Source organism: Pinus tabuliformis, chromosome J, assembly GCF_031772625.1.
Source record: "Pinus tabuliformis cultivar Carrire ecotype Pingquan chromosome J, CPIR1, whole genome shotgun sequence".
Lineage (NCBI taxonomy): Eukaryota > Viridiplantae > Streptophyta > Pinopsida > Pinales > Pinaceae > Pinus > Pinus tabuliformis.
This window is the reverse complement of record NC_142295.1, coordinates 256,322,948-256,348,629: the sequence shown is the minus strand read 5'-3', so window position 1 is coordinate 256,348,629 and position 25,682 is coordinate 256,322,948. Positions and strand designations below refer to the sequence as shown.

General features: G+C 41.9%; 1 protein-coding gene across 1 annotated transcript in view; it reads left to right on the top strand.

Moving 5' to 3' along the window:
• The window catches only part of LOC149226741 (uncharacterized), a 300,204-nt gene that overhangs the window by 51,826 nt on the left and 222,696 nt on the right, over positions 1 to 25,682 (top strand). The window contains exon 6 of the mRNA XM_089380285.1: positions 2,961 to 3,102. Within this exon, the coding sequence (XP_089236411.1) occupies positions 2,961 to 3,102 (142 nt within the window). The remainder of the gene's footprint in view (positions 1 to 2,960; positions 3,103 to 25,682) is intronic.

The window sequence follows — 25,682 nt, the reverse complement described above, 5'->3', positions numbered from 1 at the left end:
AGATTTGTCTCTGTAATGACAAAAATGAAACACCTAGAAACGATATATACAATGATGAAATTAGAAAAACGAAAAAACTAGTTAAATTACAATAATTACAAGCTGAAGGCTCTAAGTAGCTAGATCTATCATTATGCTGCAGAGAAATTAAAAGATTTTTTAAATTTTAAAGGAGGTGCTAACTCGAAACCCTTCGTGCATCACCAACAAAAAATCTTATGATAAGCCTAGAGCTAATTTAGCTGAGCTCTTCAGAAAATACGGATCGGGAGTTGGCTGGTTCAACTGAAAACTTCCCCTAATGCCCGATGATCTAAATCAAAAGCTCCTTGCAAAACTCAATCAAGCCATTAAAAATAGAGTGATAAAATAATAATAAAATTTAGACAAATAAAGATACTTGCTATTACATTCAAAATTTAAATTATTATTCAAACCCCAACGACTAAGCAAGATACCTGTACTCAAATCACTCTTTAGAGGCTATCATCAATGACTTTAGAAAAAATTATGCATGAAAATAACACAATTTACAGTATTCCCATGAAGAGTAACACCAACGGAATTTAACCCCAAAGTCTTTCTTTATTATCCAGAAAAAAGATTACACCAGAGCTTCTTGTTAAGCACACGACTTAGAGATCGGATAGATCAACTGACAAATGAATTCCTATTTAAAGATAAATCCTCCAACGGCTAGTTCGAGTGATCCTCGTCAAAGCAATCTCAACCGTTGATGAAGATTAAAATTTCTTTTAATCTCATCTATCGAAATAATTACATATTTGGGGAAATTCAAAATTTTTAATTAAATGCATTTTAATTAACTCAAAAATAGATTTTTTGAGTTAATTTTCCCAAAAATTTGACTTTGACTTAACTCTAGGGATCAAATGTTTAAAATTTATCAAAATAATTAATTTACCTTAGTCCCGAGACCTTTTGAAATTTAATTTTTTAGGACCGACGAATTTTGCCTTTGGATATTTTAAATTTACGTAGGACCTAGAATTAAGTAAATTTTTGGTGTAGGATTTTAATTAATTTTTGGCTAGAAAATTTAATTAATTAACCTATGAGGGGATAAATTATTTTTCCAATCCTCAAGACACTTTACATCATGATTTTCATATTTTTTACATCATAAGGGGGATAACCCATTTGTAAAAGACCCTCATAGACTACCCATTTCTGCGACACAAATATAATCCAACAGACTAAACAATTTGTAATAAAATAACCTAACCAAATAGATAGAATTATTCCCAAATCACTTTTACATAGACTCGATCTAGAACACTAGGACTCGCCTAAGATCCTAGCGACAAAATCCATTTTAGCTTTGGAGTAAGACTGGAGGGGAAAACTCTGCCGACCATCCGAGAATGGATCAATGAGACAAAAAGCCTCCCAGAATGGAGATCGTCACTAGCAAGGTAGGTTTACCTAGGTTGTTACTTACATGACATGGTTCTGTTGAGATTATTTACACCATATTCATGCAGAATGGGTTTACATTATAACATGATGATCAGGCTGATGATGATAGTTGGATGGTACAGACACATCGATCAGGGCTATCCTTTTTGCGAAAAAAGGGGGTGTATTGCTATGGGTCGTTGACATGTAGTGGTCAACAGAGTCATTAGAAAATCTTCAAGTACCACTCCAGTGGTCAACATGAGGCTTCCTTAGCAAAAATTGCAAAGTGGGGCCCTCCTAACCCACTTTTCCTAAGTCCTCCTTAGCAAAACTCAAAATTGTGCAAAATTGTGATTACTTAGCAAAACTGTTAAGTAGGAACATCACATGAACAAGCAGCTTCATTTACATGCTATCTCTCAATAATTATGTTTGGGAGTGTGTATTTCAGGGATTGGGAGATTTAAATAGCTGCAGCAACATTTGACACTCCTATGTGAGGGCACCTTTCTAGGTTAATATGGCTTCTTTATTTGGTATCTAAGCCCTTTTTAAAAATGTTAATTACTGCATTAATTGCTTATACTTATATATCTAATTCTTGTTATGGATAATAATGTACGTTGTAAAACAAAATGTTCAAGGTTTTAACAAGGAATGAAGCAATTCAAATAGTTCTACATAGCTAACTAGACGAGAAAATTTGAATGAAAGTAATACACAACAACAAGTGTGGAAGTTCAAATTCTCTGATCAATTTTGTCCATTCCCAGTAATCACTGTTGGTTAATTTAATGAAGATGGGACAAATAGAATGCTTTTCTTAAACTAAATTACAGCCTTTACTTTCTGTCCAACTTTTTACTTACTAAAGACAAGCCTTCAACTCCCATAGTTGAATTACTTCATCTAATTTTAGTAGTTTCTTCCTTCCCACAATAGAAAAAAAGACCTTTCCAACATATCTACTTTTATTGAACAAATTTCATTGCTATCTATGAATGAGTATATAGAGTATCCTGTTGGATTTTTTCATAAAACCTTCTGTGATTATAACGTAAAACAAAGAGTTTGATTTTCATGTTCATATGTGAGGTTGTCTACAATTGTAGATCATTATGGATACATTTTTACTTCATAACATTTAGATGGCTTGCCATGAATATATGTAAGTCTCATCATTGAACTGATCATTCATGCATGCACACAACCTTCATATATATTTTTTGGCAAAATTGATGACCAAAATTGTTCCAGCTAAATCTCATTTTCTGTATCTTTGCTAAACAATTTATTTTTTATGTCATTTTTAGTGTGCGTATATTCTATTTTCTATCAATTGAAGATGATGTTTTCAGATATTTATCAGGAAACATTTTGAAAAGAAGAAAATGCTCTATTGCATTTGTTATAAATAATTAACTGCCTGAAATTTCTAGGTGGGTTTAATAATAATGAAACTGGATTTTTAGCAGTGGTTTCGTCTGTGCATTATGTACTCAGCAGTTTCAAGTTCATTTCTATGTTTTCTTTTGCAGGCAGGAGTTGTTTTCCAATCTTCTGGAGCAGTTCTTGTCTTCTGACATTCTTACTTCTCAGAGGGCGTGCATGATTTTACAACAAACTTTGAAAGAGCTATCAACTAAACGTCTCGCGATAGATCACCGTAACTTTGAAGAGGTATACAGTAGCTTCGATAAACTATTTTGCTTTGAGAGGGAGGTTATTCATCTGAAATATGTAACTTCTTCTCCTATTTAAAAACCAATGTTATAAGTATCATCTAAGATTGTCAGATATGAAATTAATAAATGACTCATCTTGGCTGACAAGTAAGAAAACCCTTCCATGCTTATTTGAGAAACTTTTCAAACATGGCGATTTAAGAATGTACTTTTTGTAAGTAACATAGAATTTGAGTAATTATCTAGAAGATTCATGTACATTTTGGTAAAGAGGAGAAAGTAACAATTCCAAATTATCTTAGTTCCTTCTCCTCTTGAAAGGGGAAATACCTAGAATGACTAGGGATTGTGAAAATTCCCAGATCTAACAATCTCAGGAATCCTACTGCAACTACTTGAATCTACTTCACCTAGATTGTAAATTATATTACAAACTTATTTCAGATTTCTTCTTGAAATATTGAAGTAAATTACTGAAGCAATCTACACCAAATTAAATATGATTCTGAAACATAGAAATTGAGCAAGGAAATACAAACACATAGGACACCATTATTTTTGGACAAAAGTCCCCGGAAAAACCCAACGCGGGAAAACCGGTGTAGCAGTTCTGAGGGGTTATTATTATTAAGCAATAACAAAATCTGAATACATTGCTGAATACCTCACGGGTTATTTAGTTATAGAGAGAGAAATACTAGCAGAAGCTTTGTGAGATTACCTCACACAATCACTGAGAAAAAGTCCCGGCTGATCTGGTCACTGGATGAGGTGCCCCTAGTAGGCCCTGTGCTGCCTCTGCGTTGCTTCTACGCTTTCCCAACGTCAACTCTCCTAGGCATTGTGTCACCCAACTGGGGAATCAATCTGTAGCCCAGGGTCACTGCTCTTAGCCTCCTAATATCACACCTCGGCTTCCGGCTACTGAAACTGACTCTGCTGCTAGATTTTCGACTTTCTCTCTCACCCTCTTCGTTGCCTTTACGTGGCCCTGTCAGCCCTGCGTCAACCTCTGCGTTGGGCTACTGGATCACCCTCTGCCTCTCTTTGCTGATGATTCTCCGGTTGAGAAAATCTCTCTCTCAGGAAGCTATCCCTGCCCCTCAACTGCAAGAGATCTACTCAATCGAATTTTCCTCCTGAGAATTTCTTACTTCAGAAAATCGATTTCTTGATCTCTCTTGGTGTGTTTTCCAAATGACCCTCAAGCCCCTTCTTATATCTTCTTGTTGGACAACCAACGACCTAGTTTAACTCCTGATCAAAGGCTCAAATTGTTTTGACATGATCTCCTTCTTTTTCTAGAAGATTCACCACAATTAGATTAATACCCATTAGTATTTTAATTTTCTTAAATTTAGATGTAGGAACCCCATTAAAAATATGAATTAATTTAATATAATCGTCTCTGGGTGGAATTTCCCAAAACGGTTTTTGGGTTCTTTGGAATGCACTTGCCCAAGCCTCCCTGTAAAATTTGAGGCTTAGAGCACATCCGATGCTACCCCAAATCAACACTCCCTCTTAGCGAGGGATGTGTTCTAGCAATATACTGCTGCTGCATACTGCTTTGACTTTGAAGCATCGTCCTCTGCGCTGCTGATGTCTGACACATTGTCCACCAACTATTGCACTGCTACTGCAATTGTACTGCTGCCTTTGACACTGCCACTGCCAATGCTACATCTGTACTACAACTCTCTCTCAAATGCTGCATCTGCTATGTTGCTAGCACTGCCATTGCTAACACTGCATTCGTACTGCAACTCAATCGCTAAGAGAAGCAATTGAAAAATATCCAAAATTACTGAACTAACTGTGTTCAATATGATACCTCGCGAATGCTGGAACTGACTGCTGCTAGTCTCTGCGCTAACCCTTGAATCTACTGCGTTGCTGCTGACCTCTGCTTTGTGCTATCTACACTGCTGCCAACTTTGCTCTGCGTTGCTTAGACTAGCACTCCTAGCGACTACAACTCTCTCCCCGACAAATCTCAGGCTCTTGAAGACTAGATCTGTTTCTTTTCTTGTGTCGTCATAACATCATCCATGAATTCCATAAGTTGGAGTTCTTGATGAAACACTTGCTTCCTCTCTAGATTAGTGAATCCTCTGATAAGGATTCCATCAGAGAATCTTGAAGATCTTGCATATCCCCATTTGACAGAGGTTTCCTTTTTGACTTGATATATGATGAGACCTGTCCTGGATGAATCCTTCCTTTCCTTCAATGTCCAATGAGGTTACCAAGAGTTATATCCTTCATGTTTAACTGCCATGGATTTAGTCCTTCATGATTCCCAAGGTGTTGTCACGAGCTCTTGTTTCTAATGTTTCCATGATGCCACGATGCATCTTAATATCATGGTCATATCTAGAGATTTAGGAGCTTATGATAGGACCCCTTTTGTGAGGGAGGCCATCTAATCATAGTGGAGATCTGTTGCTCCCTCTTTCCTTGGCCCTTTTCTTCAGCTTCCTCCATCTTTCCGGCGATATGAGCTTTCTTTTCACAATCTTTCCATAACACCTCTTTGTCTTGCTTGAGGACCAAACTTTCTTTCCTTTCTGCAAATGTTTGAGTCCTTTAACCTTCAACATTTTTGCCTTCAAATTGTCTTTCTCTATTTAGCATAGAGATCACAAATTGTTGAATGAGGTAACCTTCTTGTTTATGAACATTTGTTGTCTTGCTTATCAATTAGAACAATGATGATTGTCTTCTTATCATCTTTCCCAGATCTCTCAATTGAGATCTCATGAAGATATTCCTTCATTCTTTGATACCTTCAACCAAGTCTAAGTGATATGACCTTCTTCATTGCATTTCATATATCTCTTTTATGTCTCCTTTCTTGCTATGTAGGGATGAGAGGACCTTAAGAGTTCCTTCCCGTGAATTCAAAGGAGACCTTTTTCTTGATATGTTCATTGACTTCTTTTATCTATGAGGATTATGACAATCCTCCTAATTTCATGCAAGGACTTTTGATGACCTATCCAACCCATAGATCTCCTTGCAATCACGAAGTCAATTAACCAAACTTTATTATAAAATGAAAGATACTTACTTAACAAGTGAAGATGAACTCTTCTACTTGATCATTTTGATGCTTGTTGGAGAAGATGTATTGAAGTTTTCCTCTTGGATGATCTTCTCTTTGATGGAAAGCCTTTCTCCAATGGAAAAGGTTGCTCCTTTTGATGAGGATTCTCTGCTGCTTTCCTTCGATGATTTTATTCTATGGCAAGGAAATGATCCTTGGTTTTATAACCTTGAAGATGATGATAGTGCTTTTTCTTCTTCAATATGCTTTGACTTCTTTTGTAGATCAGGATTGTTGCTAGGGTTTTAGCTTTCTCCAAGCTGATGTGATCTTCGTTTTGAAATCCTTCGAGCTATCTTGTTTTGTAGACATCTTGATGAGGGTCTTGGTGGCCTTTTGATGATGACTGTGGAGACACAAGTTCTCGCTGTTGTAGACTCTCCTTGATTGCATAGACAAAAACCCTTGCTGATGTAGACTGCTGTTGTAGATTGCTAGGATTTGATCAAGATCAGGGTTTGTTTCTTTAATGCAGATCTTGATGTCCTTCTGCTTTCTTTGATGCCTTGCTAGAAACTTGATCCTTGAAATGTCTCTTTTCTGCCCTTACTTTGATTGCAACCATAGCTCTGATACCATGTTGAAGAATCTAGGGCATGGAGTTAATGAGATTCTTCTTAGCATGATAACTATTTGTGAGATATTTAACATTTAGCTTATTAGCATATTCTTTAATGTTAGTGTGTCTTCTTTAATTCATCAAATAGCTACCATAACAAAGAGACAAGAACACAAAATGTTGGCTTTCTGCCAGGGCCAAAACCTCTCCCTCTTGGAGAGGAAAACCCACACAAAATTCTTCTTATAGAGATTCCAATTGACGAATACCAAGACCATGACCCTTGACTTACTGAGCCACTCCAAGACCAAGACACCAATCCTCTTCTTTGTCATTGTTGAGATCATCATCACTGCACTGCTGAGATCTTCATTACTGCTGCCATCACTGAGAACATCACTGTTGCATCTTCATAGAGATCTTCACCATATCAACGAGGTCATCATACCGTTCTTCATCATGACCTTGGTTCATGTAATGCTTTGAGATCTTCATCATGATCTGGCCTTTGATAGGATTATGATCAAGACTATTATGCCAAGAACATGACTGTGTTAAGTATGTTGATAGAGTATTATGTCGAGACACAGTGTATATTGAGACAATGTGTGTCAATGTGAGGACTGTTCATAAGGTATACCCAGATCATGACTATATGCCGAGACAGAGACCCGAGACCTTCTTTATTGCACCTTAGACTGTATCTCTATGGCATCTATCTGAAATTGTCTCACTGTTTTTCCATCCGAACTGCAAGGATATCAGACCTGTACCCATCCTGTAACCATCCAAAAGTCACAGAGAATGCGAGTCTCTGTCCTCTCCCGAAGTTACAGAGAAGTCCGAATTTGTGCCCTCCTGTAATGCGGATTGCAGACCTGTACCCAACCGAATTATCTCAGAGAAATGCGAGTTTTTGTTCTGCTCTTTTGCGGTGACCCTAGCTGGGTATATATAGTGGTTATGTCTCCATATTAAGCCAACTTGACCAAGTGAACTGTTGTGTCTCCTTTTGCAAGCCGACATGACTTCTATTTAATTTATTTGCTAGCTGACGTGAAGAGGATTGTGCTTGTCATTGTTGGAGGGCTGTTAGACACCATTTTATAGACATGTATACATTACATATATGCTCAAGAAGAGCTCTTTACACTCGTCTTTGACTCTTTGAATTTCCTAGACCTATGGAATGAGCAAGAAACTCATTCTTATAATTTACAAAAATAATATTTCTTTTTCTTGACAAGTACAAAGATCAAAATTACATTTGTAAATACTGAACCTAGTTACACTTTCTTCAACAAGATTGAGGATATCCAAGGGAGATTTTATTGTCACTATATAGACTCAAGGGGATTGTTGTATAATGTTTGTGTACCGACCTTTTAACATAGAACCGATTGGTTCTGTACAATACAACCCGTTGCCGCCTTAATCCATACTTGGGATTGTCGTGGAGAAAGTCCTTAACTACACTTGGTATGGCCTTGGGGGCAAGTTTCGAGTTGAAGCTATCACCTATTTCTCAACTCCTCTGGCTAGGCTTTTTCTTAGCGAAGCCAAGGGGGGTAGACCCTAAAGATGTCTAAGGTTCAACTAGCTGAGTGCTAGCAAGTTAGTTTCCTAAGAGTTAATACAAGGTGAATATATACACCTCAAATATATAGTTACAATTACAACTTTAGTGAACACATGCATCCATAAAGATAGCAAGATAAAACTAGTGCCTGAGTATAACTACTTACTAAGGATATTCCAAGTAAAAATATAACTTTTTCAAAATAGCTTGGAAAGAAAAAAAAAGTGCCACAAGATAGATGTAAAAGTAATGCCGACAAGTTACAACTTTAGCAAGTGCAATAAATGAGACAAGTGCTTTAGAATGGAATAAATGCTCATCAACTTGGAAAATTGCTTAAGTGATAAATGTGATAGTTGCAAGTCAATAAAATCTAATCAAGATAAAAGACCCATTCCAAATGTGAGCACATGAAACACAAATGTAAATGATGATGCTGCTTTGTGGAGTACCTATTTTGTAATGTGATGAGAGTTTTCTTGGTTTATTTTAAGTTACCTAAGTGCTAAAGCAAATTTTAAAGAACTTTGTTTCCCCAGACCTCACCCTTGCCTGGGCCCTGATCTCAGAGTGAGGAGTCAATAGGGGATGTAGGGTCCCTATTGTCTACTTCAACCAACTTAAGTTGGAGTTAGTTTTGTTAGTGCAATGATTGAAAGAAGAGATTGCTTGCAAAGTGATACTTGAAAAGTAAAGCAATTTCAAGAATTTAGACAAATCGAACCAATGAGATTGCAAGACAATGTGAAAGTAGCTTAATCCACCAACTATGAAAGAAATGAAATAATAACAAGATGAAAAGACAATAAAACTAGTGAGCTAGGCCACCCAAGATCATTCACCATGTAGCATGTAAAATGAAGTGATTAAGCTAGAGTGTTTGAATGCAATAAAGAAAAGTAAGTTAAAGTAGTGGTTATCTAACTAGCTTACCTAAGTAAATCAAAGCAGACAATGAGACACTCAAGCAACACACAAAGGCACCTTCCCCAAATGGGGAAAAAGGGATGCCAAGGGGAAGAAATCCCCAAGCTCCCAATGAAAGTTGAAATGCCCTATTTTTTCAATAATGAAATGCCTTAATTTTTTTTACAATTAACCAAAAATTTAACTGAAATCAAAATTTAAATACAAATACTTGGTTATTTTGTTTGGAGGATTCCGGCTGTTGTTGCTCCTAATCGTCACCTGCTACCAAATTGACCGAATCCACCTTGCCTATCTGGGATCAACCTCTCCGGTTCCCTGATCCAGAGGACTTTGAAATCAAAGTCTTCTGGTCCCTATGCCCAAAACTCCAAGAACAGAGGCTCAATTTTACAAATTTCTTCGACCTCTAGCTCATTCCTAAGATTTCATAGCTTTCCTTCTCCTGTCTCCCCCTTGTATTCCTCCTTTCCCCCTCTTATATAGAATCCCGTTTTGCCTCCAAACTATGACCCCTTGTTCGAGGTTCCTCCAGTAAAGGGATAAGGTGATAAACTTTAGTTTAAGTTTGAGCAGATATCTGCCACCTGCGTCAATGGTTGACAACAAACTCCTTTTAATAAAGCATTTATATCTTATTTTCTTCATTGGCTACGTTATAACTCCTCGTGACTTTATATTATGATCCCTTTTGATTGCATTATATATATATGGATTCTTTTATTTGTATATTTATAATTTCTTCTTTTAGTTTATATAACAATTAATATATATTATAATTCCTTTGTATATTATGTATTGTATTTCCCTTATTTTATATAATATGTATTATATTCAATTTATTTTTGCACTATATATATTATATTCCCTTTTATTTTGTAAAATACATTGTCTTTCCCCTTAATTTTGTATAGTTATATATATTATGATGGTGGTACATACATGAAGTACCTCACTCAATATATTTAATATATTTGTGAGTTAGGTATTCACTTAGAACTTTCAATAATTAATTCGTTTATCCTTTACTGCGAAATTTTCATAATAAGTTAATATGTATACTAGTGCAATGCATGCAATGCATGCATATGTAGCTATCATATGCATGCTAATATTTCTATGCTGCCTGTAATTTGAGATGACCGTTACAAAAATTTACTTTTGTTAGAATCACTCTTATAAAATGAAGGATGAGGAATGGAATCGGAGAAAAGTTTACAATGAAATCCTTTGAGAGGACAAAATGCCTTCTCCAAATGCTTAGTGAATTACACTGAGAAAGTTACAAATAGCCACCTCTTTGAAGAGGAATCAAACAAATTAAAGAATCAAATACAATGGAGAACGAAGTTACAAAGCAACTCTTGGATGAATCCAGGAGGTAAATTTCTCTACAAAGTTTCAATGAAATTCTTGAAGAGGGTTTCAAATCTTGGAGTTTCGTGGGCAACCTTCAAGGTGTTTGTGGGGGTGTCAAATACCTCACCCAAACTGCTTAATTTATGCCACAGCTTTGTGCCCAAAATCAGTGGTAAAGAGGCATCACAAATCCGTCCAAAAAGGCACAAAAAGTCGGTCCTTGAACTAAGGTAAGGTCTGCCTAAAAGGCAGTCCTTAAACTGTCTATCGCTGCCCCCAAAAGTCTGCCCAAGGGACAATCCACAAATTTGACAAACAGTGCTAATGGTCAGCCTTCAAAAGGTAACACAGGCCGCCTTGATTTTCTGCCAAAGGGACAACAAAAATGGGTGTATTAGTTAGAAAATAAAACACCAAAGTCCATCATTAAAATAGAGCATCAAACCTAAAGAGAGGAAGCAGATTAGGTAGCGAAGAATTATTTCAAATTGTTGCTCAAAGGGAACAAGCAAGCTTGTTCCTAGTAGAGCAAAACCGACCACTGTTGGGACAATGGTTTGATGTTAAGCCTAACACTTTGATATTCAATGATAAACCAAAACAAGTAACCAAGAAATATATTTGAAATTTGATGATGGAGAGAAGCAAATCTTGGGGGCCTTAGAGCCCTTTTTGGTTGATATTCTATAAAGCTTGGATGGCGTTTGATAACTTTGGATTGGGGCTGCTTAGCTCTCTTAGATGGATGGTTTAGCCAAAAACCTCATCACCTTCAAGCTTGTAAGGCACCCTGCAACCCTAAACCACAATACTTGCAAAACAATGATTAACAAACCTTTGAGACTTTGCTCATATGATGGCAAGGATGGGCTTATTGTTCAACCAAGAACACATAAGCCTAAGCCAAGCCTAGGATATGAGCAAATGTCAAAGAGGAGATCCAAATAGTTGGATTCCTCTCCCCTAGGCAAAAGTGCCCCCATGGGCTAGGCTACCAAAACAAATAGGTTGGTCAATAAATCAACAATTCATGAACACAAAAACATATCAACCATTGGAAAGATACAAATGTTACCTCCCAAAACTAAGCACAAGTCCACAATTGATCCAGGTGGCTCCAGAAACACACACAGGACAGAGGACTCATGAAAGCTCGAAAATTAAAGTGATCAGAATGATTTTGAACCAGGGCTAGAGCGAAGATCTCGTCGTCCTAATTGCGGTGATGTGAACGGTTCATCAAACCGAGTCTGTATGCAAAAGTTAGAAGCAGTCAAAGTTCGGTTGACTTTTTGCTGACTGGGCAGGCTTAAGGAGGCCAAAATTTGGACAGAACCCGGGGGCCAAATTCTGGGTGAATTTGTGGCCCGATTAATTTGTCTCCTTCGGCCTAAAATCCGAATAATTTTAAAAGGCCCTATTTTTTAAAATAAAAATTAAAAAAAATATGTGGTGGCGGGCCACCACCCCCGCCACCCCTCATATCCATATAACAAAATTTATATAATAATGGGGCGGGCGGCCATGACCCCGTCGCCCCCAGAACTGGCCAACCAAAAACCATGTGGGGTGGGCGACCATAACCCCGCCACCCCGAGAACCACGCCCCAACCATATGCAATGTTATGTGAGGCCGGCGGGGATCGAACCCGCCCGACACACGTGGGTCGGCCTCGTATGGTGTACCACCTCCGCACCATATCCATTAACATGTGATACGGCCTAACTTACAACGTATAATGGTACTCCAAAAATGTAAACGTGCCAACAAAGGGTAATACGCCACCGATACGAGGTTTGTGGGGGGTTAAGGGGCATGCTGCTCCTAAATATATATGCATATGGTTTTCAACGTATAAAAAAAGAGGGGCGGGGTTTGAACACCCGACCCCTCCTCAACAAACTACCAACTTTACCAACACACCACACTGACTCCTTGTTAAATCTGCTCGGGAACTTATATAAACATTCATTTCACCAGTGCACCGGGCGGCAGATGGAGGAACCAGGAATGGGCACGAAAAATGAGGCAGAGTCCTTCTTTTTTATTAATTTTATGTAGGTGGAACCATGACTAAGCAAAATTTCCAGGAGGGTGAAATTTTCGCAGTGTCCAAATTGGATGAATTTTATGTCAATCTTACACCTCTCGGCGACACGAACCCGATTGCGCAGTCAATTACCTAATCTGAGCAACCGATTTGAAGAGGACTCGGAGGAGGGAATCTTTGAGGAATCTAGCGGTGTAATATTCCTAATTAGCCATGGCTAATTGGGATATTCAATTTTGTTCAATTTTTGCCTTCTATAGTTATTTGTAAATAAAAAGTGAGGACGGGGGACATAACTCACTTTTAGAATAAAAAGTCACTTCCTAGTAGCACAACGTTGTGACTTAAAGGGGAGCCAAGGGGGCCAAAGGGGGATGCAGAAATGGAGCCCACGCAGACACATGGAGGGACTGCGCAGGAGGGAAGAAACACGTGGCAAGAGAGGAATCACGCAGGAGGAGGTGAGCCTTGGGATTGAGAGAGGCAAAGGCTATAAAGGAGAGAGGAGCCCCCTCATTTTGATCATTCCTGTTATGAGCATTTGTGATAGTCATTTCGACTTAGAGCACGCTGGCTGTTTAGCTAGTCTGCAGCACTGTTTAGTGCATTGAGTGTCTCCGTTCGGAGATCTCACCCTTAGCCCCGGGGGACTTTGAGTGCCTGCTCGGGCAAGGTATTTCCATTGGCATTCCAGCAATAGTTTCATCAGTGTTTCAGCAGCAGTTTCATCAACGTTTTGGAGGACTGCGCAGCACTGAGAGGAGGACGCAGTTCTTTCTGGCAGTAGTCTGGGTCGAGGGTTTGCAGGAGGATTTGTGCTTAGAGGTAGAGCAGGGGATCAACTCTTTTATATTGGAGAGTTTTGGCAGGGGTTTCAGGCAGTTTTCTGGAGGGTTTCATTTAGTGGCAGCGCAGAGCATTGAGGGATTGCACAGAACCCTAAGGGGGTGATTTTCGGGGGTCGGCCATTTCAGAAAATCTTTCTGGGTTTTTCTGGGTTCTTGAGTAGAGTCTGATTCCAGAGTTTCAGCCTTTTCTGAGGAGGGGAGCAACCCCAAATCCTCATTTGATTTCTAGCAGCAGCAGCAACACGACAGTTCTCCAGCAGCTTGGACGCAGTTCAGAGAGGGGCCATTCCTTTGCTATTCTGAGTGTATTTCTTCACTTGCCTGGTGCAAGTCGAGGTGCCATCTTCCTGATCACCTCCTGTACTCATTCTATTACTCAGTATAATAAAATGGCTCAGCATTCTCTCTGCATTTCTTGAGTATCTGCTTATGGTTATATTGTTATATGTTGCATCATTGTTATTTGTATCTCTTTGAGCATTCTCGGCTATTATACCACTTGTGTGTTTCTCGTATACTCTTAGACAGAGTCTGGAAAGGGCTAGGTAGCCTCCGGATCTCGTCCTCTTTTCAGAGGCGACATATCTGGTAAATGCCCTCCCAGTCCATCTCTGGTTGGAGTTTTGCTTGTGTTTGAGGAATATTCCTGGTAAGGGATATTACAGTGGTATCAGAGCATAGATCTGGCTCAGCCTATGGAGCTAGCAATCTATGACACCGGGGGAAAAGCCCTACATTTGTTACAGAGGTAGGAGATACAGAGACACTGGGCGTAGGTTGGAGAATACCTACAGAGAGGGAGACTGTGTTCCAGTGGTGGACGCAGAACAGGAGGAGCTTGTGGTAGACACAGAATAGAAGGAGCCTAGGGTAGACAGAGAGCAGGGGGATCCGATGGCAGATGAGGACGGGAAGAGATTTGCGGATATGCTTCTCAAATCAGTGCAGGATCTGTCGAGGCAGATTGAGGTGATGGGGCAGAGATTCACGGCAGTAGAGGCTAGACAACGTGAGAGCCCACGGGTTTTTCAGGTTGGTGAGGGATCGGGCGCATCCCACCATTTGCCAGAGCAGTGTGATACTGCGCAGCAGTTGGCCTCACATGCCCCTACACGCTCTACCATGCCCACCTTCTTAGGAGCAGACACGGGGGCCGTAGCCCAGCAGGAGGCAGAGCTCAGACACATGGGTGATTATTTTGCAGAGTACCAAGCCTATGGGCAGGAGTTCAGGGAGGCCCTCTCATTTAGAGATTTTGTTCAGCTCCAGCGGGATAGTAGACCCCGCGACCATCACAGAGGGTACCGGCATTACCATGATGGTGACACCCACTGTGCAGCGAGTAGATTCCACTTGCCTACGTTTGATGGTTCATCAAACAGTTCGGCAAAGTCTTGGGTGGAGAAGCTGGACATTTATTTCCAGCTTAACCAGATGTCGGAGACAGAGGCCATCAAGGTGGCAACATTACATTTGGATGGTGAGGCCCAAGATTGGTGGTTTCATGGGATGGTTACACTCGGGCACTCTACAGTGACGTCATATGCTGAGTTTACCAGGAGATTGATGGAGCGATTTGATCGGAGGGATCCAGAGCAGCATTTTGTTGAGCTGACGAGGCTCAAATAGACAGGGAGCCCAGAGACCTACATTGCAGATTTTTTGAGGGTCTCCGTGATGGTGCCAGACCCATCCACGGTGCGAAGGGTCTATATGTATGTTGAGGGGTTAGTAGAGCCACTTCGGGGTCTAGTCCGATATATTAGACCAGCGACACTCCAGGACGCTATCAGCAAGACCCAGGACTTACAAGATGTCTTACCCAGCACCTGGACACCTTACCCCCAGGACAGACTTTCCAGTCTAAGGGGAAGGATGTGAGGATTCCACCTCCAAAGGGGAATCCAGGGCGAGTACAGATTGACGATGATGTCAGGAGGGAGCTAAAGAAGAAGCGGTTGTGCTTCACATGTCAGGAGCCGTGGGCACCAGGACATAGATGTGTTGCTGGCAAGGCACATTTTATTGAGGTCTTCTCCGAGAGCAGTGGAGAAGAGGATGACGAGGATGATGTGGAGGCAGGAGATAGCCATGCCGTATAGGGACCTTTGCCACCTCCACCACCAGCAGCAGGTGGTGCATCTTTTGCACCCACCAGAGGGGCCCTTGCAGCCTTGCGAGGAGTTCCCAAGTATCTGACGCTACGCGTACGAGGGACAGTACGTGGCCAGCGAGTATCAGTTTTGGTTGACAGTGGGGCGACCCACAACTTCATCGATGCACAGATGGTTGAGTGGAGAGGTATACAGACAAAGAGCTTCGATGGGTTTTCAGTCTTGGTCCCAGGAGATCAGACCATGACATGTGCTCGTTATGTTCCAGAGCTTTTAGTGACGATGGGCACCTACACATTAACTGACCACTTTTTCGTGGTCGATATTCCGGACACCAACATGATACTGGGTGTTCAATGGCTTATCACTCTAGGGAAGGTCACGACGGATTGGAAGACCCTAGAGATGGAGTGGGATGATGAGAAGACAGGGAGGCATGAGAAGATACGAGGACAACACACATATCCACCTCAAACTGTGTCGGCTCATCAGATGGAGGCAGTCTTCCGGAAGGGAGACATAGAGTGGGCAGTGGAGCTGCGTGCATCAGAGGCAGGGACTACAGGGCAGATGGTACATCCAGAGATACAGTCCATCCTTGATCGATATGACATGGTGTTTGGGGAGATTCCACCAAGACAACCACCAGATCGGGGGTTTGAGCACACCATCGAGCTTGAGTAGGGCATACAGGTAGTGATCACCACCCCCTATAGGCACCCCAAGGCCTATCGGGATGAGATTGAGCGGGCTATCTAGGAGTTGCTGGCTCTTGGGCACATTCGACCGAGCACGAGTCCTTTTGCTTCTTCTGTGGTGTTGGTGAAGAAGAAGGACGGTACATTGAGGATGTGCATTGACTACAGGGCCCTGAACAAGAAGACCCTGAAGAACAGGTACCCCATACCCAGGATCGATGAGTTGATGGACGAGTTGAGAGGAGCACGGTTCTTCTCAAAGATTGATTTGAGATCTGGGTACCATCAAATTTGCGTGAGGGAGCAGGACATTCCCAAGACTGCCTTCAGGTGTCATTATGGGCACTTTGAGTTCTTGGTGATGTCTTTGGGGCTAACCAACGCCCCCGCTACATTTCAGTCCTGCATGAATCACTTCTTCCGTAGTCACTTGAGGAAGTTTGTGTTGGTATTCTTTGATGATATTCTCATTTACAACAGGACTTGGGAGGAGCATCTCCAGCACATTGAGACAGTATTGTGTATCTTACAGGAGCAGCAGTTCTACGCCAAACTCTCCAAGTGTGAGTTTGGGTTGACGGAGATGTTGTATCTGGGACACATCATAGGGGTGGAGAGAGTGAGAGTCCACGAGGAGAAGATCAGGGCCATCAGAGAATGGCTGGAGCCGAGAAACGTGATGGAACTTCGAGAATTCATTGGCATTTGTACTTACTATTGGAAGTTCGTCAAAGGTTTCTCACAGCTTGCTGCACCCCTGACAGATTTGACGAGGAAGGGGGCATTCAGTTGGTCGGATATAGCGCAGCGAGCCTTTGACAGGCTCAAGGAGGTTATGAGCAGCTACCTAGTGCTTGTGTTGCCAGATTTTACACAGCCATTTGTTTTGGGGTGTGATGCATCGGGAGAAGGATCAGCGCAGTGTTGATGCAGGGAGGTCACCCTATAGCCTTTGAGAGTCGGAAGCTCCTTCTGCATGAGAGGTTGTATTCTATATACGACAAGGAGATGCTGGCCATCATGCATGCATTGGCTAAGTACCGACAGTATTTGCTGGGTAACAGGTTCAGGGTGAGGACTGATCATAACAGCTTCAAGTTCTTTTTGGAGCAGAAGCAGCTACAGGAGAGGCAACAGAAGTGGATCAGTAAGATCCAAGCATATGACTTTGACATTGAGTATGTCAAGGGTAAGAACAACGCGGTAGTAGATGCCCTTTCATGTAGACCAGCCACGTTGCCTCTTATGAGCTTGGATACAGATTGGAGGGCTCGACTCTTAGTAGAGTACTCCAAGGACAGGTTTGCATGTGAGGTTCTAGATGGGCAGGTGGCAGATGACAGGTACAGGGTGGTCGATGAGATCATCTATTACAGGGACCAGATCTTCTTGACTGAGGGGTCTCAGCTCAAGAAGAAGATACTGTAGGCATCACATGATTCACCATTGGCAGGACATCAGGGGTTTACCAAAATCTACTTGGCCATTAGAGAGAGGTTCTCATGGAAGGGCCTCAAGGAGGACGTACTCTAGAACATTCGGGAGTGAGATGTTTGCCAGAGGAACAAGGGAGAGATGAGCGATCTCGCGGGTTTATTGTAGCCTCTTCCCATTCCGGAGGGGAAATGGGAAATTATTTTGATGGACTTCATCACAGGGTTGCCCATGGTACAGGGCAAGGATTGTATCTTTGTCGTCGTTGATCGACTGACGAAGTACGCACATTTTTTTGCCATATCCACACACTATACAGCAGCATAGGTGGCCGAGCTATTCTTCAGAGAGATCTTAAGGCTACATGGTCTTCCTAAGACCATCGTCAGTGATAAGGACAGCTGTTTCATGGGCGGGTTTTGGCAGGAGATTTTCTGGTTTGTGGGGACGGAGTTGACACCGAGTACCAGTTATCACCCACAGACGGATGGGCAGACAGAGATAGTTAACAAGTGGCTGGAGGGTTACTTGCGTAACTATGTCAGTGGGCAGCAGCGAGCATGGCTGAAGTGGCTGCATCTGGGGGAGTACTGCTACAATACTTCAAATCACATGTCCATTGGTATGTCACCATTCTATACCTTATATGGGTATCATCCTTTATCTTTTGCTGACGTGATGTTTGGTGATAACAAGGCTCCTAGAGCCAAGATTTGGATCCAAGAGAGTTAGGATACCCTCCGAGCTCTCAAGGACAACATGGCTACAACGCAGAACCAGCAGAAGCTGTATGCCGACAGGGGTCGGGTGGAGAGACAGTTCGAGGTAGGGGCCATGGTCTACCTACGATTACAGCCATACCGACAGTCGTCACTGAAGTAGAAGGGGGCTGAGAAGCTCAAGCCCCGCTTTTATGGGCCATACAGGGTGATATGCAGGATTGGACAAGTTGCATATGAGTTGGAGCTGCCCCAAGGCAGCAAGATTCATAACGTTTTTCATGTATCATGCCTGAAAAAGGCATTGGGGCAGCAGGTGACAGTGACAGATGAGCTACCACCCATGGATGATGAGGGGCATTTGGTTTTGTAGCCAGAGGCTATCATTGATACCAAGGAGAGGCAACTGCATAGCAGGACGATCCAGGAATTCTTGGTGAGGTGGAAGAATTTGCCGGATGAGGATGCCACTTGGGAGAGTGAGAAGATCTTGCAGCATCCATCACTTCAGTTGCTTGAGGACAAGCAACATTTTGCCGGGGGAGACTGTAATATTCCTAATTAGCCATGGCTAATTGGAATATTCGATTTTGTTCAATTTTTGCCTTCTATAGTTATTTGTAAATAAAAAGTGAGGACGGGGGACATAACTCTTTTTTAGAATAAAAAGTCACTTCCTAGTAGCACAACGTTATGACTTAAAGGGGAGCCAAGGAGGCCAAAGGGGGACGCAGAAATGGAGCCAACGTAGACACATGGAGGGACTGCGCAGGAGGGAAGAAACACATGGCAAGAGTGGAATCGCGCAGGAGGAGGTGAGCCTTGGGATTGAGAGAGGCAAAGGCTATAAAAGAGAGAGGAGCCCCCTCATTATGATCATTCCTATTATGAGCATTTGTGATAGTCATTCCGACTTAGAGCACGCTGGCTGTTTAGCTAGTTTGCAGCACTGTTTAGTGCATTGAGTGTCTCCGTTCGAAGATCCCACCCTTAGCCCCTGGGGACTTCGAGTGCCTGCTCGGGCAAGGTATTTCCATTGGCATTCCAGCAATAGTTTCATTAGCATTTCAGCAGTAGTTTCATCAGCGTTTTGGAGGACTGCGTAGCACTGAGAGGAGGACGCAGTTCTTTCTGGCAGGAGTCTGGGTTGAGGGTTTGCAGGAGGATTTGTGCTGAGAGGTAGAGCAGGGGATCAACTCTTGCATATTGGAGAGTTTTGGCAGGGGTTTCAGGCAGTTTTCTGGAGGGTTTCATTTAGTGGCAGCGCAGAGCATTGAGGGACTGCGTAGAACCCCAAGGGGGTGATTTTCGGGGGTCGGCCATTTCAGAAAAGCTTTCTGGGTTTTCTGGATTTCTTGAGTAGAGTCTGATTCCAGAGTTTCAGCCTTTTCTGAGGAGGGGAGCAACCCCAAATCCGCATTTGATTTTTAGTAGCAGCAGCAGCACGACAGTTCTCCAGCAGCTTGGACGCAGTTCAGAGAGGGGCCATTCCTTTGCTATTCTAAGTGTATATTTTCACTTGCCTGGTGCAAGTCGAGGTGCCATCTTCCTGATCACCTCCTGTACTCATTCTATTACTCAATATAATAAAATGGCTTAGTATTCTCTCTGCATTTCTTGAGTATCTGCTTATGGTTATATTGTTATATGTTGTATCATTGTTATTTGTATCTCTTTGAGCATTCTCGGCTATTATACCACTTGTGTGTTTGTCGTATACTCTTAGACAGAGTCTGGAAAGGGCCAGGTAGCCTTCGGATCTCGTCCTCTTTTCAAAGCCGACATATCTGGTAAATGCCCTCCCAGTCCATCTCTGGTTGGAGTTTTGCTTGTGTTTGAGGAATATTCCTGGTAAGGGATATTACAAGGGGGAATCTAAAAGATTCCTTGAGCCCCAGATTCGCATCAGAATTCAGAAATTTGACAGTCGATTTTGTACTATTCGACGCCACAGATCTGATGGTGCGTTCAGATTTTCCATTTGCTCATTTCATTTTTCGGCCACTTTTCTAAGTGAAGTGCAGGTGTCAGTGTTCATGTGTGAGTAGTCATTTCCATGCGATTCGATGTCGTGAGATCGATGGTCCGAGCAGCTTCAATAGTTTGACATCCGCTTCTTCAGATGGCCCCTGGCTGTGAGGTATATGCAATGTATTCATGTACTTCTTTTGCTATGCATTGCGCTACACAGATCCCTGTTTGATGTTTGTTGTGGGATCTTGTTTTGATACTTGTTTCATGATTCCTACTTGATGTGATGCGGAATCATATGTGTGATGTACTTGTTGTCATGATTTGTCATGTTGTCTCTTGAGATCCCTTTGATGTATGTTGATGGGATACTCATGTTGTCGTCATGCATGCTTGCATTGAGATCCCTTTTATGCCATGTTGGCGGGATGCTCATCATGCATGAGTTTGTGTCATACTGATAGGAGTTTTTTTGACTGAGAGTTCCTGTAGCGGAACATCTCTTAGAGCCACTCCTGCGTGAGGGCATTTTCCTTGTATGATCGCGACATCATCTCTTGTGTATATCATCACTATTGACAACACTTAATGCAGCGGCCTACACCATCTTGACACCGAGGCCCGGAGACGTAGTCCCTCCTGGACGAACTCTGTTATCAATGGCTTATGTTTTTATGTTGTTGATGATTGTCATGTTCCTCTTCTTTACAACATGCACATGTATTCATTTATGTTTATTTTAAAAATGCAATTTAACACATCACGAAAGTAAAAGGTCTTGGAAGGGTCCTTCGTCACACTCAGACCTGGATCAAGTGGTATTAGAGTGGTCTTTGCGTGTATGTGAATTGCAAGCGTGAACAATGGAACATGCAGCGACAGAGGATGAAAAAGCGATGTATGAGACCATGCTCAAAATTTCCAAAAGAGTGGAAATAATGTATGAAACTCTACAGAAAGAGATAGAGGAAAAGGAGCGATTGCAACTTCAGTTGCAAGCCACGGAAGAGGCCCTGAAAGAACTGAAGCACAACAACCAAAGTCTTCAAATAGAGAACGTCGAATTGAAGATGCGTCTACATGAAGAGAAAGAGGAAAAACATAGTTTGCTACGACAGCTGCAAGCAAAGGACGAGGCCTTGGAAAAGCTGCAATGTGACCCATGTGAGGTAAAATGTAATTCTCTGAATTCATGTATGTGTCCTGATGATGATTTTGCTGTTTTTGAAAATCATACCACAGGAATTGGCTCCAAACTGTTGAAGAAAATGGGGTATTAAGGAAAAGGCTTGGGCGTTAATGGCCAAGGCATTGTCAACCCCATTAAAGTAGAAGAATTACCCGTTAGGCAGGACTTGGGTAAGTCAGAAAGGAAGTTGGGGAATGCGCCGAAACAGCTAGCGAACCACCAACAACAGATGATGAGAAGCCCTCATCAGTTCCTTCCAAATTGACAAAGGAGGTAAAATATGTTGATTTCCTTTCGGTTTCGTCTTCACATAGTATGATTTCTGTTGGAGATCCAAATTACAGGGACAAACATAAGGCTCCTTACAAGGATGAGGCATGAGGAGGAAGAATAACTTGGTGTTCATAACCAAGGCATAACTCAACCATTGAAGGTTAAGCAGAGACCTCAATTTGCAGGCTTGAGATACACCGAGGGAGAATGCTCGAAGGTGTCAGAATCTTCTGAGACATCGTCGAAATCGGCAAGGAAAGAGAATGATGGGAACACATCCCCATCATCCCATGGCAGGGAAAGAGCTGAGGCAAGCTCTCATCACCATACTTACACCAAAGGCAACATGGAAAGGTATAACCACTCTCGACATTCGAATGTTCATTTTGATTTTGATCATGTTGTTAATGATAAACGTAAAACATGTAATTGAAAAACATGTACCGTTTGTGGATTACATAACCATACATTTTCTAAGTGTTGGAAAAGAATGGCAGCACACAAAAGGATGAGGCGTGAAAGACCCCCTCAATAGCAGGTAAAGAAACATGTTAAGCAGATTTGGAGGAAGAAAACCTATTGCAGTCATTGCGACAGAAGTGGCCATCAAAGAGCCACTTGTTGGAGGCTCCATCCAGAACAACAAAGTGTCAGTGCATGAACCAAATGAAACAATTGTTCGACAAGCAAAATCGCCACAAGGAGGCGACCCATTCACCTTGATAAGTGAAAAATGGTTTCTAGATATGTTAGCGTTTCATGGTCATGCTTTTGTAAATCATTTGTTGCATTTTAAAATGTAAAAGTGATGACGTGTTTCCATCACTTGTTAGGCAACAATGATGTCTAGTCTTATTTTGTGTTGCATGATAAACTGTGAAAGTGATGTCGTGTTTCCATCACTTGTCAAAGCAAATAGTGTTTGGCCTTATCTTTATAAATCATGTGTTGCAGTGATGATGAGTTTTCCATCACTTGTTGAAGCAACAATGATATGTTGGCCTTGTTTTCGTAGCTGGGGTATTGTGTCCATCTTGTTGTAAACTTGACCACGGAGTATGTGTTATAAACTCGTGGCAAGTGTGGGATGCTTGGGTCGTTAGTTGGTCAGTTAAGACAAGCATGTAATTTGCAAAAAAATGTACTACAGATTGCAGGTGTCGGCTCATCGCTTAAGGCTTTGAAGAACAAAGGTGAAGGAGATGGAAGCGAGACCTTTAAGGACGCTTGTGGTGCAAACAAGGTACAGAGAAGTTGCAGATTATTTTTCATGCTTTTGGAGGACCAAAAGCTCCTCAGTGGGGAGGATTGATCCAGGTGGCTCCAGAAACACACACAGGACAAAGAGGGCTCATGAAAGCTCGAAAATCAAAGTGATCAGAATGATTTCCAACTAGGATTATAGCGAAGATCTCGTCGTCTTGATCGCGGTGATGTGAACGGTTCATCAAACCAAGTCCGTATGTGAGAGTTAGAAGCAGTCAAAGTTTGGTTGACTTTTTGCTGATTGGGGTGGCGGGGGTGGTGGCCATGACCCTGCCGACCCCAGAACCGGCCAACCAAAAATCACGTGGGGTGGGCGGCCATAACCCCGCCACCCTTGGAACCATGCCCCAACCATATGCAATGTTATGTGTGGTTGGCGGGGATCGAAATCGCCCGGCCCACGTGGGCCGGCCCCCACTAGGCAACCCCATATGGCGTACCACCTCCGCACCATATCCATTAACATGTGATACGACCCAACTTACAATGTACAACGGTACTCCAAAAATGCAAACGCGCCAACAAAGGGTAATATGCCACCGATATGAGTTTTGCAGGGGTTAAGGGGTAGGATGCTCAATGCGGACCCGACCCCTCCTAAATATATATGCATATGGTTTTCAACATATGAAAGAAGAGGGGCGGGGTTTGACCACCCGACCCCTCCTCAACAAACTACCAACTTTACCAACACACCAAACTAACTCCTTGTTAAATCCGCCCGGGAACTTATATAAACATTCATTTCACCAGTGCGTCGGGGGGCAGTTGGGGAACCAGGAGCGGGCACAAAAAACGAGGCAGTGATTTTTTATTATTAATTTTATGCAGGTGGAACCATGATTGAACAAAATTTCCCGAAGGTTGAAATTTTCGCAGTGTCCAAATTGGACGAATTTTATGTCGATCTTACACCTCTCGGTGACACGAACCTGATGGTGTAGTCAATTTCCTGATCTGAGTCGTTGATTTGTAGAGGACCCGGAGGAGGAAATCTTTGAGGAATCTAAAAGATTCCTTGAGCCCCAGATCCACACTTTCTCAGAATTCAGAAATTTGACAGTTGATTTTGCACTATTCGACGCCACAAATCTGATGGTGCGTTCAGATTTTCCATTTGCTCATTTCATTTTTCGGCCACTTTTCTAAGTGGAGTGTAGGTGTCAGCATTCATGTGCGAGCAGTCATTTCCATGCGATTCGATGCCGTGAGATCGATGGTCTGAGCAGCTTCAGCAGTTTGACATTCGCTTCTTCAGATGGCCCCTAGTTGTGAGGTATATGTAGTGTATTCATGTACTTCTTTTGCTATGCATTGTGCTGCACAGATCCTTGTTTGATGTTTTTTGTGGGATGTTGTTTTGATACTTGTTTCATGATTCCTGCTTGATGTGATGCGGAATCATATGTGTGCTGTACTTGTTGTCATGATTTGTCATGTTGTGTCTTGAGACCCCTTTGTTGTATGTTGATGGGATACTCATGTTGTCGTCATGCGTGCTTGCATTGAGATCCCTTTTATGCCATGTTGGCGGGATGCTCATCATGCATGAGTTTGTGTCATACTGATAGGAGCCTTTTTGACTGAGAGTTCCTGTAGCGGAACATCTCTTAGAGCCACTCCTGCGTGAGGGCATTTTCCTTGTATGATCATGACATCATCTCTTGTGTACATCATCACTATTGACATCACTTAATGCAGTGGCCTACACCATCTTGACACCAGGGCCCAGAGACGTAGTCCCTCCTGGACGAACTCCGTTATCAACGACTTATGTTTTTATGTTGCTGATGATTGTCATGTTCCTCTTCTTTACAACATGCACATGTATTCATTTATGTTTCTTTTAAAATGCATTTTAACACATCATGAAAGTAAAAGGTCTTGGAAGGGTCCTTCGTCACACCTGGACCTAGATCAACAACCCAAGTGAATAGACCTCCAAAACCTTTATATTATTGATCAAATAATGAGAATACAAATGAACAAAGTTTAACCAAGCACTATGCTTCCAATCATGAGAATGAGAGAGCCTAATGGGCCTCTTTATACAAGAATGGGAGAAGATCCCAATGAAAATCCAATGTAACAAGTGGCAATAGTGGTGTGAATACCAACACAAAGAGGTTGAATCCCAATGACATCGACCTCTCCAAGTGGTAACATAACTATTTTTGGAGTGCTATAGGTGGCACCCAAGAAGAACTGCCAAGGAGTAGACTTATTTAGTGGTTGGTAGCGTAGATTATCCTGTTGGTTGAGTGAGTTTGAAGTCCTGCCAAGTATGAGATAAAGTGAAGGGAAGAGGAGATAGACTCCCTAACAAATTTGTTGTTAACTCATATTCTGATTGCCAACCTAAATTTGCATGCCAATTGTTGGAGAACACTTTAACATAACTGTGTATTGGCCGAGGAGAATTGCCAACATATCTCATGCATTGAATTTCTTTGAATAGGTGAAAGAAACTGGAGCTAAG